The following is a 19340-nucleotide window of genomic DNA, read 5'->3' on the forward strand; positions in this document are numbered from 1 at the left end:
TCGCTCATACGAACTCGGAATCGAGCAAACTCGGTGGCGTTGGAAAGATCGTTCCAAGGGCTTTCCAAACATAACTGGAACTACTCCTGGATCATCCTGATCTAGGAGTTATGACTGCTCAAAGTTGGCCAAAAACTCACTAATTTCCACACTTGGCCGAATTTCCAGATTCTGAATTTTTTTCCAAAAATGACTACTTCCCATTTCAAGCTTCTTCATATTCATTTTAAATTGTCGGATGTTACATATAGTATGTACAAACCATCCGTTTACAATCTTTAGAAAATACGTTAGTACAATATTTAAGAAATATATTAGAGAGATACATATACGTTAGGAAGTTAACTGAAATAAAACATCCACAGTTGAATCAATTCATAGTAGACATATTATTTGTAGTTAAAACTATCAAATTGAAGGTCTCATCGAGAAGAACACAAACATTTAAGTTCAATTCTAATTTTCAAATATTTCAATATGAAATTACAACAATCAAAATCGAGATTATGAAAACTTTATCTTTATTAATCATGAGATTCTAATTCTAAATTATATTTTTTCAGCTCTGATACCACATGTCAGATAATACAATAAGATGAATTTAAGATAGAAGAATGATCTAGGAGGCTTTTATACTTGACTCAATTTGTCAGTTGGATCCTCTTACTCGTCATTAAATAAATTGAATTCTTAATTTCATTAAAACACAATATTTAAAAATCTTTCTGAGTCGATTAGTTTGTATTTAATTCAATAGATTTAATGGCATGTAAAAAATTTAATATTAAAAAATAAATTAAATATGCCATTTTTGCAAATTCTGACAAAAATTAAATAGCTACATTCTTCATATTTGCTCAAAATTTGAGCACCAAATTCACGCCAAATAAATGAAATTCTACTGATTTTATCTAAAATTTCAACCACGAGTTCACCAATACAAATTCAACGACTCCCAATCACAATTTTAAATTATTTTGACAAATTAATAAAACTCCTTTGTTCTTCAAGCTTATCAATGTAGTTTTAAATTTTTTTGATATCCATTAAAATATTTTATATTATATCAACCAATTTTTTAAAATAAAATCAAATAAACAAATTAAAGCAATTGAGGTATTAACTAGTAGAAGATCAAATTGGTGAAATGACCTTAGAGATCCTTGTACTTGACTCCATTGTTAGTTGGATACTTTTACTCATCACTCTGCCAACTGAACACTTAATTTCATTAGAACATAATATTTTTATTTATTTATTTTACTTGACATATCACGTGACATAATCAACCAATGTGTGTATGATACACTCATTTTAGGAGCGCGAGGGCTTTCTTAAAAGATAAAAATGATCACATTTGATCATTATAAAACCAATCTTCTTTTCCAATTATTTCAACATCATACTTGTTAAAAATGTTAGTTTTTTCAAGCCTCACTCGATTTTTGCTTAATTTATCTTTTTCGTTTCTACCATTACTCTTGTTCTTCAGCTCGAACAAATCTAGTCAACTGTTTTTCTTCAATTTTTTGCTGGTTCTAATTTTTTCTTCTTCACCATGATTGCTCGTCTTGTAGTGTCTCAATTGTTGAAGTCATTTTCTGTTAACAATGTAATGAGTAGGGGAAACAAAGTCAAGTACAAGAGTCTCTCAAATCATTTTGTCAATTCAACATCAAACATGATAATACGACACACAATTTGTAAATATTAGTAGGATCAAATGGTAGCATATCTACTTAAAGTCGCAACGAATTGTTACGTACTATGTCACGCCCAGAGCCTACACCCTGAATGTAGACGACACTCGAGACCATTGCTGGCCCCAAACTAACCCTTGACCTGGCTCAACTCTTAGAGGAAGACTTACTTAGAAATAAAAGAACTTTTAAAAGTAACTTTACTCAACTGTCAAAAAGTGAACTCGAAATATTTTAGAAATAAAACATTCACTGGAAAAAAGTGGCAACTCAAATATTTAAACATTAAGCAGCGGAAATGAAAAAGACTCATGAACTAATACTATCAATCTATCTATCTATGAAGTCTCTAATACTATGAGGGATGTCGGTACAAGACCCCGATCATCCTAACAAATTAAATACTGGAAAAATTTAAAGAGGGGATCCTCCGAAAGCAAGGAGGCTCACCAAACAAATCTGAAATTCGACTGGATCAACGGAACACTGGTTGATGATCTTGGTTACCTGTATCTGCATCATGAAAGATGCAGGACAAATGACATTAGTAAATGGAATGTACGAGCATGTAAGAAGAAAACTAAAGCATGACATAAGCTTGAACTGGAACTGAAGAAATACTTACCTCGTCTCAACTCACTCAACCGCAACTCAATCTCAACTCATTTCAATATAAAGTAGTGATAAAGATGCAATATAAAGAAAAGCTTTTAAAATAGTAGATGTAACATCTCACAATTTGAAATAACTAGGAAGAACCTAAGAAGTTGAAATAGTCATTTTTGGAAAGAATGAAAATCTGGAAATTTTGTCAAGTTAGAAAAAAAATGAGTTTTGGTCAACTTTAAACGACTATAACTCCTAGATAAGGAGAAGTTAGGTGTACTTCCAGATATGGTTGGACATCCCTTGGAATGATCTTCGCTGATTTTGCGCGATTTCGAGTTCGTATGAGTAAGTTATGCCCTTTGGAAGTTGGGCTGTTGGATTAAGGATAGTCTAATCCGGGTTTGGAAGGGTAATTTAATCTTTTCCATACCTAATTACTCTAAATCATTTTAGGATATTTATTGGGGTAAAACCATATTTTGGTCAGTTTAGAAAAAATTAGAATTTTCGCGTTAGGGCTTGGAGAAAAGAGAAAAGAAGAGAAAGGAAAAGAGAAATCAAGAATCGCCAAGATCGTCGAAATTTGGCTGGTGGAATTCGTCGGGGGTAATCCCTACAAGGTATGTGAGATCACATAGCGTTGGGTTAGTTCACCCACGCGCCAATTATGATTTAATTCAGTGTATTTTAGTCTTTGAAAGTTTAGAAATTGAGTTCTTGATGAACATTGTTGAAGGTTTTTCTTGAATTCTTGTGGGTTGTGTTCATTGAAGTTTCTTGCGATTTGATTCATGTTTCCGGGTGAAATTTTGGTTTGAATCTATTATATATTGAGGGTGTAAATGATCCTAAGTGTTTGGGAAAAGAACCATTGAAGTTTAGAGTTGTAAAACGGAGAAGAAAAATCGTCAAACACCTGGGGAAGGGGATGGAGCGTCGCGCCAGCCAGCGCCCCCCAAAAGGGGCTCTAAAGTTTACCCCTTGGAGTGACGCGCCAGCCAGCGTGCCCGAGCAGGTCCTCTGAAGTTTGAGGCTGGCACCCCGCGCCTCTCAGAGCGCTAGGGACGCCAGTTCTCCCCATTTGTTCTCCACCTTTTCGTACTTGTTCTCTAGCAATGTACCTATGTTTCTAAGTTGATTCCAACACTCTAAGGTACATCTAAACATCATGAAATCATCCATAAACGTGATATCATGAACCTTGAATCCATAATTCAATTCAAGGATCAGTTAAGAGTCAAGTCAAGAGCACTTAATGTCAAAGTCAAGAGAAGTCAATGGTCAAGTTAAGATAAGTTCTTAAAGTTTTCCAAGAGTTTTTCACAAATGTTCTAACTTTGTTTTAAGACTTAAGTTTTGAGTTCAGTAAAGATGTAAAGTTGAAGATCTTCTCTTCAAAGAAGTATATGGGGACTATGTATTCCCAAAGATATTTAAAAATGTTTTCACATTTTAATAAGAACGGAAACTGAGATTTCCAAAGAGCCTTCGGGCTAGTTTTCAAAAAAGAGTAATAGCTTTCTAAATGAAGCAAGAAGGGAAACTGAGATTTCCAGGATAGCTTTTGAGCTATGTTTTGAGAACTAATCTCAAATCACAGAAAAACTATGTTTTTAAAACATAGGAGCCAGTATATTTTAGGAGTAGTATTGAACACCGAATTGGGGACGAACATGAGTTCAAATAACTCACTTCACCATAGAACCATGTAGCCACCATGGGTAGAAAAGGGTCATACTTTTTAGATGAATCTTTTATGCAATAGACTAGTGGAATCCATTAGGCAGTTTAGGTCCTATACCTTTGGCCGGGTATAGGATGTGCTGGCAGCGTGAGGTAGATCATTGTATCATCACTATAGCTTTTGTGTGACGGTTGTCAGTTAGAGAAACTCCGACAGAAGTTATGATATTGTTATATACATCAGTTTATTGTATTTTTACATACATTCCAGAGTTATGTTGTATCCTTGTATATACACAGTGTTGACATCATGTTTTTAAACATTTTTTCTTTATATTGCACTTGTTTTAAACTGCTTTATATTGAAATGAGTTCAGTTAAGTATTCATGAGTTGAGAAGAGCCAAGGTAAGTGTTACTCTCAGATTCTTTCTAGCATATGTTGTTTTAGCTTTCCAACTCGCATACTCATACATTGAATGTACTGATGCCAGTTGGCCTGCATCATCTTATGATGCAGACACAGGTAACTAGGATCGGCATTCCGATGCATCGTTGAACCAATGAGCAGTTCAGAGTCTGTTGGTGAGCCTCATTGCTTTTCAGAGGATCCATTTCATTGCTTGCTAGTTTAGTTTATTAGGATGTTGTGGGGTCTGTCCCAACATCCATCTCAATTGTTATTAGAGGTTTCATAGACAGTCAGATGTTAGTCCTTTGAGTCTTTTCATTATCATTTCTTATTGTCAAGACTTGGGTTGCCACTTTTGGCCAAGTTGAATGTTTAACCTTTAAACATTCTCAGTTATTTCATTATTCAGTTCAGTTAAGTTCATTGATCATTATAGATATGAATGTTGTCTTCCGCTGAGTTAAGTAAGTTAGGCCAAGGGTTTGCTTGGGGCTAGCAATAGTCTTCGAGTGCCGACCATATCCAAGGTGTAGGCTCGGGGTGTGACAGTAGATAACAACTCAATATATTTAAAAATACAATATAACTCAGTTTGTATGTAAAAATATAAAATAAACTCTGTTTGGGAGATTCTCTGACCGACAACCATCACTATGAGCTATGTGATGATACAACGTCTCGTCTACGCTTTCAGAACTATCCTATACCTTGCCGGGGTGTAGAACTCCTCAACTAAGTGGATCCACTAGTCTATGCTTAAAAGTGAAAAGTAATCATCTAAAAAGTATGACCCTTTCTACCCACATTGGTTACATGGTTTATGGGGGCTATGAGTTGTTTGAAATCTCCCTCATATATGTGTTCAATACTACTCCCAAAATATAACTTAGCTCATATGTTTTAAAGAAAACATTTCCTCATCCTTAACTTTGAGATTATTACTCAAAAGATTTCTCTAAAAAGAGATAGTACTCAAAAATCCTCATAACTCATTTGAAAATCTCAGTTTCCTCCTCATTTTAAAAGTAAAAGGATTTACTCTTGGGAATACTTAGTCCCCGTATATTCATTTTAGAAAATGAACTCAACTTTACTCATCCTCATACTCAAGTACCCATGTCTTAAAACAAGTTTAAAGAAATTGTAAAAGACTTCTCAAAATGACTCGGAAGAACTCTCAAAACTTAACGCTTAACTCTACCTTGAATATGAATTATGAATTCAAGGTTATGATTCATGTTATGAATGATCTTTTGATGTTTAGATGTAGTTTAGAGTGATTAGAATCAATACGGAGCAAAGGTATACTTTAAAAGAACTTAAACAGATAAAACGACGGGAAAAGGGTGGGGGCAAACGACCCGAGCGCATTGCTGGTGCGGGGCGAGCCCCTGAAGTTCAAAGACACTAATCTGGTTCATCTAGGGCGCACCGCCCCAGCCTCTCCCCAGAACTTCCCGACGAATTTTCTCTCTCGTTTTCTGACCCTAACTCGCCTAGAATCGATTATTTTCCTCAATTTTTCCTTAGATTTAATTACCCACTACAAGTACATGGGGAGCTACTAAAAAACAACCCTTAACTCAATACATTTATCTCAAGAACTTATCAAACTCGTCCTAATTCAAGAACGAAAGCAACACATCAAGAACACTCATCAAGAACTTAAATCTTTCAATATTTATGGACGAATTCGAATATATAAATCATGATTGGCGTGTGAGAGAACGAACCCAACACTATGAAAACTTAAATACCTTAATTTGGCAAACATCCTCGAAAAATCTTACGAATCCTGACGAACGCCTTGAACTTTTCTCCTTTCCTTGAACTCTTCTCAAAACCCTAAGTGTATCTAGGATTGGTAAAACTGAACTTAATCGGTTTTGACCCCAAAAATAATACTAATTTCATTTTAAGCTGATGGGGTAAGGAAAAGACCAATATACCCTCACTAGTTCAGGTAACTTTCCTTAACTGGACAGACAAATTTCAAATGGCCATATCTCCCTCATCCAAACTCGGCGGCGTTGGAAAGAAGATTCCAAGACCTTTTATTTGATATCTTATGGGTCACCTAACTCATCCTGCACCGAAAGTTATGGTCGTTTGAAGTTGACCCAAAACTCATAACTCGGCATAACTTTGCAAAATTTTCAATATAGCTATTTCCAATTTAGTGCTTTCCCAATTTAGCTCTTTCGAAGGCGGGATATTACATACTAGACCTTCCTCTTTATTAGAGAAAATGACATAAATAGTCCCTTAATTATAAGAGTAGGTCTGAAATAGACCCTCAACTATACAATTAACGAATTTAGTCCTTTAACTATTTAAAAACTTATCAGCTTTGGTCCCTTAACTATATACTTACCGAGTTTAGTCCTTTAACTATAAACTTACCAATTTTAGTCCTTTAAGTATTCAAAAACTTATTAGGTTTGGTCTCTATCCATTTTTTTAATACAAATAGCTTAGCTTTATATTAACGAAAATATTTTTGAAATTAAATCTTTAACCCATTTTTAAAGTTGTTTCTCTATCCCCGCCCTTTTTTCTTCAAACTACTCTTATAATAATTTTATTTTAAACTTGTAAAATACTATAAATATGAGATTATTAATTTAAAAATGAATCACAACAAAGTTAGCATGCCACGTGTATGGCACATATTTATTACTAGTAATAGCTTTCATTTTCCAAAACAAAAACAAAAAAATTAGAAGAAGAAATTTTGTGGATAAGGTAATCCAAGAATCTCCCAACTCACAAAGAGTAGTAGTGATTTCTCTCTATCCACCTTGCAAAAACACCTCAAAAACTCACTCTTAGTAGCAGAAAAAAAAATAGAAAGAAAGGGGCAATGGAAGTGGCTATGTCTTTGAATCCATTGGTTAGATTACCCCTTTCAAATTCAAGAAACCATGAAGATTTTTCACTGCTTAAACATTCAGTTGTTTCCACAACAAGAAGAACAACCCAGAAGAGAAAATTGTTAGTGGTTGAAGCAAAAGGAAGGAAAGGAGGTATGGCTGCTCGTCAGTACCAACGTATGGCTCCTCCTATGCCCAAGATTGAAGATGATGGAAACCCTAAATTCGTTATTTTTATACGAATGGCTAATGTTAGTTCTCTTTATATCTTTCATATTTACTTACTTTAATCAATACAATTTTTTTGCGGAGTTTCAGTAGCTCAGTTGATTGGTTACGTTGGTGAGTGTTCTATTTCCCACCTTCTAATTCGCTCCCCTAACCCCAATTTTTAAAAGAAAATAAGAGTAAAAGGATAAAATTGTTGTTGTATTTATTAAGTAAGTACCTACTTTATTTTGATGTAGTTTGAGCTTATAGCTGGTAAAGATTAGTGTGTTTTTTGTCAATTGGGTGAGTAAAGTTTGTGCCTTTGGCATTCTTCTTGTTAATTGGTTGAGGGAATGAGTTGTTGTCTTTATCAATCTTCAGCTCATGAGCTAGCTTTTAAGTTGATGTAAGCCCAATATTTATTTATTTTTGCATGATATTAGAGCCAGATCAATCTCAATTCTTTGTTTACCCAATGTTGGGCCTCTTGTTATGTTGTTCGTGCTCTAGATGTCCACTCTTTAAGTCTAAGTATCACACGTTTGTTGAGGCAGGGAATTGTTGGGTTTTCGACAATCCTTAACTTATGAGCTATCTTTGAGATGGAATAGACAAATGTCCATTTTCTGACGCTTGGGAGAAAAGGCTAGACTTGTATGTGTGCTATTATCCAAAACTAGAAGCAAGATTTGAGTCTGAATAATCAAATCGTATGTGGAAGTTAGAGTGATGGATTTGAAATCAACTGATATAACTAGTTTAATATGATTAGTTAAGGGTACTGAATCTTTTCATAGAAAAATATTTGTACGCTTAAGTAGGCGTCAACTAGTTAATCCTCACATTCCTCTGTAATCATCTTAACTCACCATCCTTCATTGCTACCTTAATAAGGTCAAATGGAATCGACTTTGAAATGAACATAGGAAGCTCCACAGCTCATTTAAAGTTTTAAACTTTATCTCTTTGTTCTTATTTCTTCATTCACATAAACTAACTGAAGATCTTATTGATCTACATCAAGCTTGCGGAAATTCTGATTCTTGTTTTTTTTATATTCCTTGGGCAGGTTTATCTTTGGTACCCCCTCAATATCGTAACAGGTGGCACGACTGCAAAAATTATGGTTGCTGCCAAAGACAACTTCCTTGGGAAATATATATACAAAGATACTCTAGCTAGGAATCTCGCAGCAGTGATTTACAATGTAAGTGCCTGTGATTTGTCAGTCAAGCACGCCTGTTCCTAATAGATGAGTATTCTGAAATCATTCTACGTAGTTGTAAATGAATTAATACCCAAAAGAAACTGATCACGGAAGCCCACCTCATAGTCTGAGAGTTCATAACAAGGCAAAGCATTCATATTGATCCTACCTTGAAATTTACAATGTACCAGAAAGATGAGTAAATGATCAAGGCCTACACGCCTGTACGCCTGACATTATAGCAATGTTTATTTACGCTAATTTTGTGGTATATTGTTACTGGGATGCTTTAACTTTCTTTCTATGGAACAGGATGAGAAGGAAATACAGAAATTGGCAATGAAACAGCATCGTGTATTGAAGTCTGCCACAGAATTTAGATATGGATACAAACTTGTTGTAATATTCTAATTCTCTGCACCGTTTATTTGATTCTTTGTTTTATTTTGCATTCTTGCTAATTCGTAAGACACTTGTAAAAGAAAGAGCTCATTTTCTTAAAAATCTGTCTGATATGCAGGAGAATAACAATTTGAGGGCTGCCCTTTCGACCTCAGATGTGATTGAGGTATGAAACTGACATCCGTTCTAACGTTTTTGTATACAACAATTATAGATGGTTGGATATTCTAAACCATTAGAAAATAAACAAAATCTTGAGAACAGATAATGATCTGTACCTTGTTTGTTATCTGCTTAGTGTTATAGTAGCACGTTATTATGCTTTTCGGCTAGATGACATCTTCCTAATCTTCATTTGAACCTTTCAGCTTCCGACCCCAGATAAGCTTAAAACAGTTGTTGATAAGGTGAAGGATTTCTTCGGAGACGCTAAGGAGTCATTTGGTAAGCTGACAGCTCTTCCAGAGTCATCAGAGGAAGATACACCAAAAGAAGGATCCAAAGATAAAACAACGTAAGTCGGGCATAACTTAGATGATTGTCGTTACGTTCTTTGTGACATACTGTATGTAACTAAACATTCTTAACTTAGCAGGGCGAAGAAGTGAAAACAAGCTCCCACAGACGAGGAAACTGAGGAACTATACTTCAAAGCATACTTGTTAAACAAAAAGTTTTCAGCCCTTTGATTTTTCATGTTTTTGATTGATTAGATTGTAATATACTCGAAAAACGCTACTGGAAAATTTTGTTAAATAACCTCAATTTGGTTAGATAAATGTATGAGCAAGTCTTTTGTTAATGTGAAATATGTTATAATCTATGGATTTGTCCCCTTTACTTTCTTTTTTTGGTTTTCCATCCGGTGTCCGGTACCCACATTGGAGCCCGACTAAATTCGGATTCACGCCAGGAAGTCCCACATTGGGGATAAGGCGCTCCCTTTACATTTGTAAGTAATTTTTTGTTTAAAACTAGGTCATATAAAAGTGATTTTGTGCTAACATGTTGTGAATATTAAGTGATTTTGTATGAGAATTAAGTGAGATGGAAGGAGGAGGGTATATGATTGAACAGAAAAAATAATTAAGTGATGGTTTGATCATGAAATTAAAATTATTTTTATTTCACTCTAAATCACTCACAAAAATTCAAAAATAACTCGAGAGAATACACTAAACATATGAAAAGATCAAGAATTCAAACACACATTGAGATTTGAGACATTGTGTAAAAGAAAGCTTTTTTGAATTAATTATGAAGTCCTCTTTAGTGCAACATTTTATAAGAACTCAATAAATGATGCCCCTCCACTAATAAAATAAATTCATCAAACACTAAAGATCTTCTAAAAATAGAAAACAAAATTATAATCATAATGCAACAAAGTAATGTAATTTATAATTGCATTTAACTTGTTCTTAAATGGAATAAAGATGTAATTAGTCACTCATAAACATACACAGTTTCCATCAACACAAGTTGGAAAACCCATTTCACATTTCAAAAAATCACATTCTTCTCTACTCTGACATGGATTTGGGCATTCTTCCATTATTCCTTCTGAAGATGACAAAATTCATTAACATATAGTTAGGAGCGGCAAACAGACGGATCAGATAAAATACGTGCAGGTTGGAAATGAGGTAAATAAAAATAGATAAAATACTCAATTCGTTCATGTTTAATCAATCATTATTAGGTGAGAACATAAGCTAAAAAATTAAATAAGCTAAGGTTTTTCAGAAAGAAAGCACACGAAATATTCAATATTTGTCATGATTCTAGTAACAATTGTTACAAAAAGAAGAAATTAATTCTGTTACTAAATTGTTCATAGCTAACATATATTTTTTCAACAATTCATTATTAATTTGATTTAGTGATGAGTTTTACTACAACTACATAATTTATTCATTGTTAAATCTTATTTTTTAGTAATGAAATAGTGAATCATACATATATATTGAAATAGAAAAAAAGTTTTACAAACCACAATTAATTAGAGTATATGTCTATAATGTTTTATGCTTTTAACTACACTTGTAAAGTGTGGCTTAAACTTTCAAAAAAAAAATGTAATTCAAGTAGACATTTTCCAAGGATGGAGTATACAAGTATACATTTTATTTTAAGATAACCTCCTTTTTTTTCACGAGACAAAAGTTACGATAAAATAAAGTAAGAGAAAGGAGGGACCTTCATGATTTGTGGAATATGTGTTGGAATGTGCTAAACATACACAAACCCCACCAACACAAGTTCCAAGCGCATCTTGACATTTCAAGAAATCACAATCTTGACTAGTCTGACAATCACATATTCGTCCTGTCACCATATCTGAACATAACAAAGTTTGTTAGTGAGACTGTTTCAGAGATATTCTCGACTCAAGTGAAGCGAATCAAAATAGTAATAAAAAAGAAAAAAAAAATTGATGCAAAGACCAATATATAACATCAACAACATAATGTGATAGAATTAATTAGGTATAGATAAAATCTAATTTTCTTGCATCTCCACATATATATCGTGTGATTACAAAGCATTACACGCAACTACACATGTTATTATAGCCTAGATCCGCCATGTTATTTGGGAAAATCCATCATCACTTGAAAAAAACTTCTTAAAACTTTTTTTCTTTTACTCAAAATCACATCATAATTAAACCTTAATGAGGTATAATTTATGTTTAAATTTTCTATATATAAGTGATTGTATAATACATATAGAGATATAGAAAAAGAGAGGAACATAGATGATCATGTATTAACCTTGTGAAATAATCAAGAATGAGACTACCAAAAGCAAAGTCACCAAAGTCTTGGCCATATTGTATAAAATAATTGTTTTTTTTTTACTTTAGAGTGTTGATGTTTACCACATTATATATAATAGTTAGTTCATTAATCGCTAATTTTCTTTCTATAAATACAAAATAAAGTTTATTGGAATTTTTTTCGTCATCAAATCTTGAAATTAGATATGATTTAGAGAAATTGTTTGGTTTGTGGGAAGTAATTAGTCAAATAAATATCCCTTCTTTAAATAGAGATTTGCTCAAATTCTCTTCCAAATTTCGTATCATGAAATATTTAAAAATTGGGATCTTTACATAATTACTCATGTAAGAATCAATACTATTTAGTCACTAATATTTGAGTAAATTTTATTGTACCCTTTCCAAATTTATCTTAATTAGTTTTGTTACTTGTATTATTGCTGGTATTAAAATTTTACTTTTAACTATTAATTATTTTATAGCACATTCATTATATTTTCATGTCAATTTTACATACTTAAAGGTGTAGTCATTTTTTAAAACCTTTTACTTGGTACTTAGTTTGAAAGTAAAATATAACAATTTCGTATGATAATATAATTTATAGGTGATACACTATTTTAAAATTCTGAAATCACCTAAAAATGTTCATTTAAGGGATATTTTTGTTTCATGCAAAAAATAATGCAATAAATTAAATGAAATAAAATTACTTATTTCGATAAAATATATAGGAGAACCAACCTACTAATTTCCCTTCCATAGGAGAAAGTTATTCTCCATTGGAACAGTTTATATAACAAAATCTTGAAATTAAATTTGGTCAAAGAAATCTTTGATTTATGGAAAGTAATTAGTCAATTAAGAACACTTTTTTTGTATAGAGATTTGCTCAATCTTTTTACAAATCTCTTATAATGCAATATAGTTAAAATTGAGATCTTTACATGATTATTCCTGGTGTAAAATTCTATTTTTATTAGAGGTGTAAAAAATGAGCCCAATTATAAGTAACCCGTCTAATTCGTTCTGAATTTTAAGAATTAGGCTTGAGATAATTTGAATTGGGTTCAATCTCGACTCATTCAAGCCTTTACTCATTTAAGAGCATCCTTAATTGAGCACAATTTAATCTCCAATTTGTTTTTTTTATTTTTAAATTCTTGCGTTGAAATTCAAATTGTGGTTATAAAATTGAAATAACAATATATTAAAATTATGGAAAAATTACTGAAATACACGTCTTATGTTTCCCTTATTTCTAATATCCCCTTCTATTTCTAAAAACCTCTAAAATCCCTTATTTCTTTAATGTATCCGAGCTACATATTAATGTATCTGAGCCAGTATTTAATGTATCCGGTTTATTTTATAATGTATCCGAACTAGTTTTTAATGTATCCGAGCTACATATTATGTATTTGGTTTATGCTATAATGTAGCCGAGATACTCTTTAATGTATCCGAGCTACAAAATATGTATCCGGTTTGTGTTACTTTTTAAAGGATTAATGTAATTACAAACTAAAGAGGGATAGATTGTAATTTCATACTAAAACTATGTGATTCCTAAAATTTACCCTAATTTTTTTGAGATTAAGCGGGTCAAGACCCAACCTGCTTTTAAGCCCATTTGAGCCCAAAGTAAATTTGGGTGGGTCAGAATCCAACCCAATTTCTATTCAGCCCATTTTAATATGAGCAACTTTCACATATAGCAAACACAAAATTCATATTTGTATGTTATATCAAAGTTTGCATAATTGCGCTCCATAACAAACATTATGACTAGGCTATTTCGCTATACATATATATAAAAGAAGCAATTGTATAATTTGTTGGCTCCTCTTCATATTTGTATAATTTCGCTGACAGGCCATTTGTATAAATTGTTGTCAGCCTCTCGTTTGTATAAATCGTTAAGAGTTTCTCAATTTAATTTTATGTGTTTGTATATTTGTATAAAATTTGAATTTGTATACAATTGAATCGAAATAAAACGTTTGTATATCAAATATCGTTCTCTCTCTCTCGCTTTATACAAACATAAATTATACATTGTATTTTGTATAATATGTGTTTGTATAAAGCGAGAAAGAGAGAAAGGCAAAAGAGAACTGGATAGGGGAATATTTGTATTGTATAATTATAAGTGTATAGGACGAAGATATATGTATTTGCATGTGTATATACAATTTTCTCTCGCTTTATACAAACGGAAACACAATTTTACATTTCTGTTTGTATAAAGCGAGAGAGGCGAGCGACAGAGATAGCGAGCGAGAGTTTGAGGGAGAGAGGCGACTGTCAAACAGTTTGCTACAGGGCACAATTAAATCAAAGTGTGGTTATACCATTTAATTTGAATTAATAGTTTGCCATTATGTACAATTTTCCCTTTTAATATCTCTAATTTCAACCCAACCCGCCCATTTGACACGCCTAATTTTTATTATTTTTCTTTTGGTGTTCGATATCTGTATTCAAACTCGAGATTGAGAAACAATCTCATCCACTGTACCACTTTTTTTGATGATCATGGTGTAAGTTATAGTAACATTGAATATATACCATCATTTTGAATATCCAATTTTTAAGGACACACAATGAATTTTGTGAGTTCGAAATTATTTTTTTCGTTTTATAGTACTTGATCTTGTTGATCTGTTTTATTTTATTAAACTAATCTTATTAATGATTATTACAATTTGCAATTGATCTAAATTTGACTACTACTATTACTTTATGTAGTAACTTAATACTAAGGATATCATTTGAAAAAAAGTAATAAAATTTTCTTAATTCGCTAAAATAATTAGACAAATTAAATGAAACATCTATTTCTAATATATAGACCAAATAAAATAAAACCAAGGGAGTTTAAGTTCTGTTTATTAACAGGTTAAAAGCACCCAATTAATTCCCCAACCCGAATGTTAGCTCCAAAAAACAAAAGGAGTAGTGTCGAAAATACTCTAAATATGGTTCCACCTGTGTTCTTTTTCTTCTATATATACTACACTATGCTACTCATATGTCACTACAACAAAAATAACTTTTAATGACAATAAATTAAATATATATATTGATAGAGTGCTAAAGTCTTTACCGACATTAGTTAATTGTCATTGGATTCAATATCACTATAGGCTTTAGGGACATTCACAAAGAGTGCTAATTGCTGCTAAAAATATATATTCAACGGTAATATAATTAAGCTATTGCCATTAATAAATTGCCGTCAAAGTTTATTTTTGATATATTGTCTTATTATTTTGTTGTCATATTTTGCTACCATATTTCAAATTCTTCGTCTTTTATGTCGAGTTGATGGTTTATCGGAAATAACCTTTCTAACTCCCAATCCCCACAACCGTACGGGTAAGACCGACATCCTACCCTCCCTAGGCCCACAAATGGAATTGCAATGAGTATGTTGTTATTTAATAGGTTGGTTTAACTCAAATATTAGTCTTTTAGGACAAGTCAATGATTTATCGAAAACAGTAGTCCTGGAGTAAAGATATGCCTACATTCTGCCAATTCCCGACTCCACTAGTAAAATTAGTTGCCCCCACCCCACCACACACACCAAATTGGAAAGCCCTAATCTCCAAAAAGATTAATAAGAAACAAGAAAAGAATGGAAATGATTGAAAAAACATGAAAAAAAATGTATTACTGGAAAATAGATATTAAGCTTACCAAGAACTAGATAATGGCCTTTCGCCACTCTTTTGTAAAACCTTTTCTTGGCTTGTGTGACTAGTATATATGTTTGCCAAGCTTGAAAGTTAAATTCACTTTTTTTAAAAAAAAAAAAAAAACTAAGAATGCATATTTAGATATTTCAATTTGATTTCAACTAACAACAAAATATTCCAACTCATCCATGCTATGTTTCATGAACATTCATAGTTGATACTACACATAAATTTTGGAGGTGTTTATATTATCATTAATACAGTGGGTTGAGATATCTAGATGTGCATGCTCAAAGTTTGAAGTGTTTATTTGTCGAATGAGGCTAAATTTGGGTGTTTATTTTAGAAAGTTGGGAATCGTTTGGGTTTAAGACAAGTTATTGTAGACACGTAATTTTTGACCGAATTTAAAGTTTTAAACCATTTTTAGGGGTTAAATAGTTCTTTTATATTTAAATTAGATATTTTGATTCTTATCTTATTTTAGTACGTTTATTTTAAAATATTTGAAAACCACAAAAAGTAGAGTCATGTTTTAGGTTATGTTTTGTTTTCAATTTCTTCAAAAGAGAAGAAAATATTCAAAAAATATATGTTTTGTTTTAAATTTAGATTTGATAAATTATATAAGCTACTGTCTCTTAATTATATTTTTAGATTAGTTATTTAACTTTTCTTATATTTTTAATAATTCAAAATAATTAGCTAATTTTTATTATTATAATTTTTATATACTTAATTTTTTTTTTCACACTCCCCACTTATCCTAACTACTACCAAACCCTCCTATATACATTCCCCTACACCATCTACGCACAAGAAGAAAAAAAGAAGAAGAGAAAATCAATGTCATGAAGTTGCTCGAATTTATGTGTGTTTAATTTTGATATTATAATATTGAAATTTGTTTGAACCTTTTATATCATTAAATTTAGAAATAAAATTGTATGACATGCGATTATTTCTTGCATCATTATCGAAAGTTTTAATGCTTATGCCTTATTAATTTTGATGAATTCTCTATTGGGTTGTGTTCAATTAAGTGATAAGTTATTTTTGTGCAATATATGAGTACTGCTTTCATCTTTTGAGTGCTAACTTAGCTTTGTTTTTTTTTAATTTAAAAAATATATATATAAAATAAAAAACTAATAAGAAAATTTCAGTTTTTGTTTCTGATTTTGTGCGGCTGTGTATAAATCAATTTTGACGACATTTCTCATTTTCTCTCTCAATTGCTCTAATCCTATCTGTCTCTTGTTGTGAGATCCTAGGTTAGTCAATTAATCTTTCTTCTTCTTAAATCTCCAAAAATAAAAAAAATGTTAAAGTTTGAATGGTCTTTGAACATTTTTTTCACTCACAAACATTTAGATTTTCTTTTCTAGTGTCAAGGATACATCTAATCATAGCTTCAACATTCAATATTATTTTTTTTGAAAAAAAATCAATTTTGAATTTTGTGGTATCAAATTAAAGATGTGTATAGTGATCTCAATTTTGTGTTATTAATTAGATTAGCGAGGTAGAATTTGAAATTGAAAAGTTTACTAAATATAAAAAGAGCCACTCTTGAATAGATGGAAAAAAAAGTAAGATACCTAAATTGGGATGAATAGTATATTGTTTTTTCAAGTATCACATTTTCTTAGGTCGAAATCTCTACAATATTACTTTCTTGTGAGATTTATTTGTCTAACACAGTTTTTGCAAAAAATTGTAAAGGTTAAGTCTTTTTATCTACTAGTCTTGGGCACGTGCATTGCACGTGTATTCCATGCTAATTAATTTAAACTATTTAAGACAATAGAAATAATATTTGAATTAGTCTAATGAATCGTACGAAAATTGAAAGTGAAGGATCGGGGACGGACCCACATGGTGCCTTTCGGATGCTCGAGCACCCATTAATCGCGTATCAAATTATATATATTTGTATAGAAATGAAGAGATAACGTAACAAAATTAAAGCCTGAGCATCCAGGTACAAATGACTTGGTTGGCGCAGTGATTACAAGTGGGTGCTCTTATTCTTGAGTTCAAATTCCCTCTTTGCACATAAATTTTAGTTTCTAATCCTACTCTCTCCTCTTTCTACTTATTTATTTCAATTTTATTTTTTATTTTATTTTTCTCTTTATGCTGATTGTTCTTTTTACCTTCTATGCCCTTTTGCTAACTTTTTCTAAACTAAATTTTATTAAAAAAAAATTTCCACTTCATTTTTCTCTTTATCCATAATAATTTTTATTGTATTTTTTAATGACTTTTTTCTCAATCATATTTAAATATGATTGTCTTTCTTAACACAAATATTAAATTTTGCTCTTATATTTTGTCATTGATAGCTAAAGAAGCACTCACAATCTTAAAATCCTGAATCCGCCACTGAAAATGAGACATGCTCAATTGATGAATAGTATAATTGTTATTCATTGTTGTTGCAAAGTACACCACATTGAAAGTTACTATCAAGTGAAGTTGAAATGCTATCCTTAATTTTGAAGAGAGATAGAAAAGTTTATTTAGCATTGTATTCTATTACTTCAGTCTCTAATACTATAGTCGGCAATTATACACAATCAACAAATATTGTATAATGTTTTCTTACACAGTTTGTTTTATCATTGCATACATATCAAATGGTTATCGTCGAATGAAATTAGTATTTTGTTGAAGTTGTACGAAAATTAGCTTAGGCTAATAAATCATTGTCAATTTCATGCTATATACACCTGCAAAGATAAAACAAAATAGTTACTTATAACTATCAACATATGAAAATTTATTATATATACATATATATATATATAAATCAAAATTGCACGTGTAAGGTACCCTTCATCTTATTCTTATAAGTCCTTTCAATATAAGTCAACATCAATAAAATGTATTTTGTGTGAGCAATGAAATATTAGATTAGACGAAATAAATTCATATTTCAAATCAAGCCTTCTAGGATATAAAGGCAAATATATATTACCATGTTGACTACTACCTCTTCTCCTTGAGGTCCATCTACCATTTTCGGTCCTTTTGTTCGTGAGTGAGAAAAATTCGATATCATGTATGTATGGAATATTAGCATTTATTTTCTCTTTTCTATTATTATGGTAATTATCATTTCTAGTAAGCCATATACAAATTTTCTTCTTCTTCTTTTCGAGTTTTAAACACAGGTGGATCCATGGTATTGGGTAAGAATTTTTAGAAATCAGGTAAATTTTGTCCAATTACATTATATTATATTAAAAATTTATTAATTATATAATAAATTAATCGTTGAAAAACCCATAACTAAATATATATAATAAATTGATCGTTGAAAACCCATAACTAAACTTAATGCTTGGCGCATGATCGATTCTCTCTGGAGTCACACCACTCAATTCTTTATCAAGTAAAAATAAAATTTCACGCGAAAAGTTTAAATATATATTAATGTATTTTAACTTACTAATACCTATATAACATTTCACGCGGCAAATTTAAATATCCGTTAATGTATTCCTTCTAACTTACTAGTACCTATCTAACATTTCATGCAACAAGTTTAAATATCTATCAATGTATTTTAATTTACAAATATATCATCATCATCATATATATTACTATAAGTGTAAAGCTCCAAAGTGCAAAGTTGGATTATCATTCGACCCCTACACTAGATTAAAATGTTATAAAATATTTAAATAATAAAATATTAAATAGTAAAATACAAATTAAATAATAATACATGATTCTGAAGATACTCAA

General features: G+C 31.3%; 1 protein-coding gene across 1 annotated transcript; it reads left to right on the plus strand.

The window, feature by feature from the left end:
• The first annotated feature begins 7124 nt into the window (after nt 1-7124).
• Nucleotides 7125-9918, plus strand: LOC102591507 (protein HHL1, chloroplastic). Its single transcript, XM_006341701.2, has 6 exons — nt 7125-7527; nt 8556-8693; nt 9006-9092; nt 9214-9261; nt 9464-9609; nt 9691-9918. The coding sequence occupies exons 1-6, from the start codon at nt 7267-7269 to the stop codon at nt 9701-9703; spliced, it is 693 nt and encodes a 230-aa protein (XP_006341763.1). The 5' UTR covers nt 7125-7266; the 3' UTR covers nt 9704-9918.
• Nucleotides 9919-19340: the final 9422 nt, after the last annotated feature.

Source organism: Solanum tuberosum, unplaced genomic scaffold (assembly GCF_000226075.1).
Source record: "Solanum tuberosum cultivar DM 1-3 516 R44 unplaced genomic scaffold, SolTub_3.0 scf00027, whole genome shotgun sequence".
NCBI lineage: Eukaryota > Viridiplantae > Streptophyta > Magnoliopsida > Solanales > Solanaceae > Solanum > Solanum tuberosum.

Bases quoted from the DNA above. Each gene is read 5' to 3' on its own strand.
- LOC102591507 (XM_006341701.2), top strand. From the start codon at position 7,267: ATGGAAGTGGCTATGTCTTTGAATCCATTGGTTAGATTACCCCTTTCA. The intron at 7,528-8,555 runs GTTAGTTCTCTT...TTCCTTGGGCAG, and splicing joins TTTTTATACGAATGGCTAAT to GTTTATCTTTGGTACCCCCT. The intron at 9,262-9,463 runs GTATGAAACTGA...TGAACCTTTCAG, and splicing joins CGACCTCAGATGTGATTGAG to CTTCCGACCCCAGATAAGCT.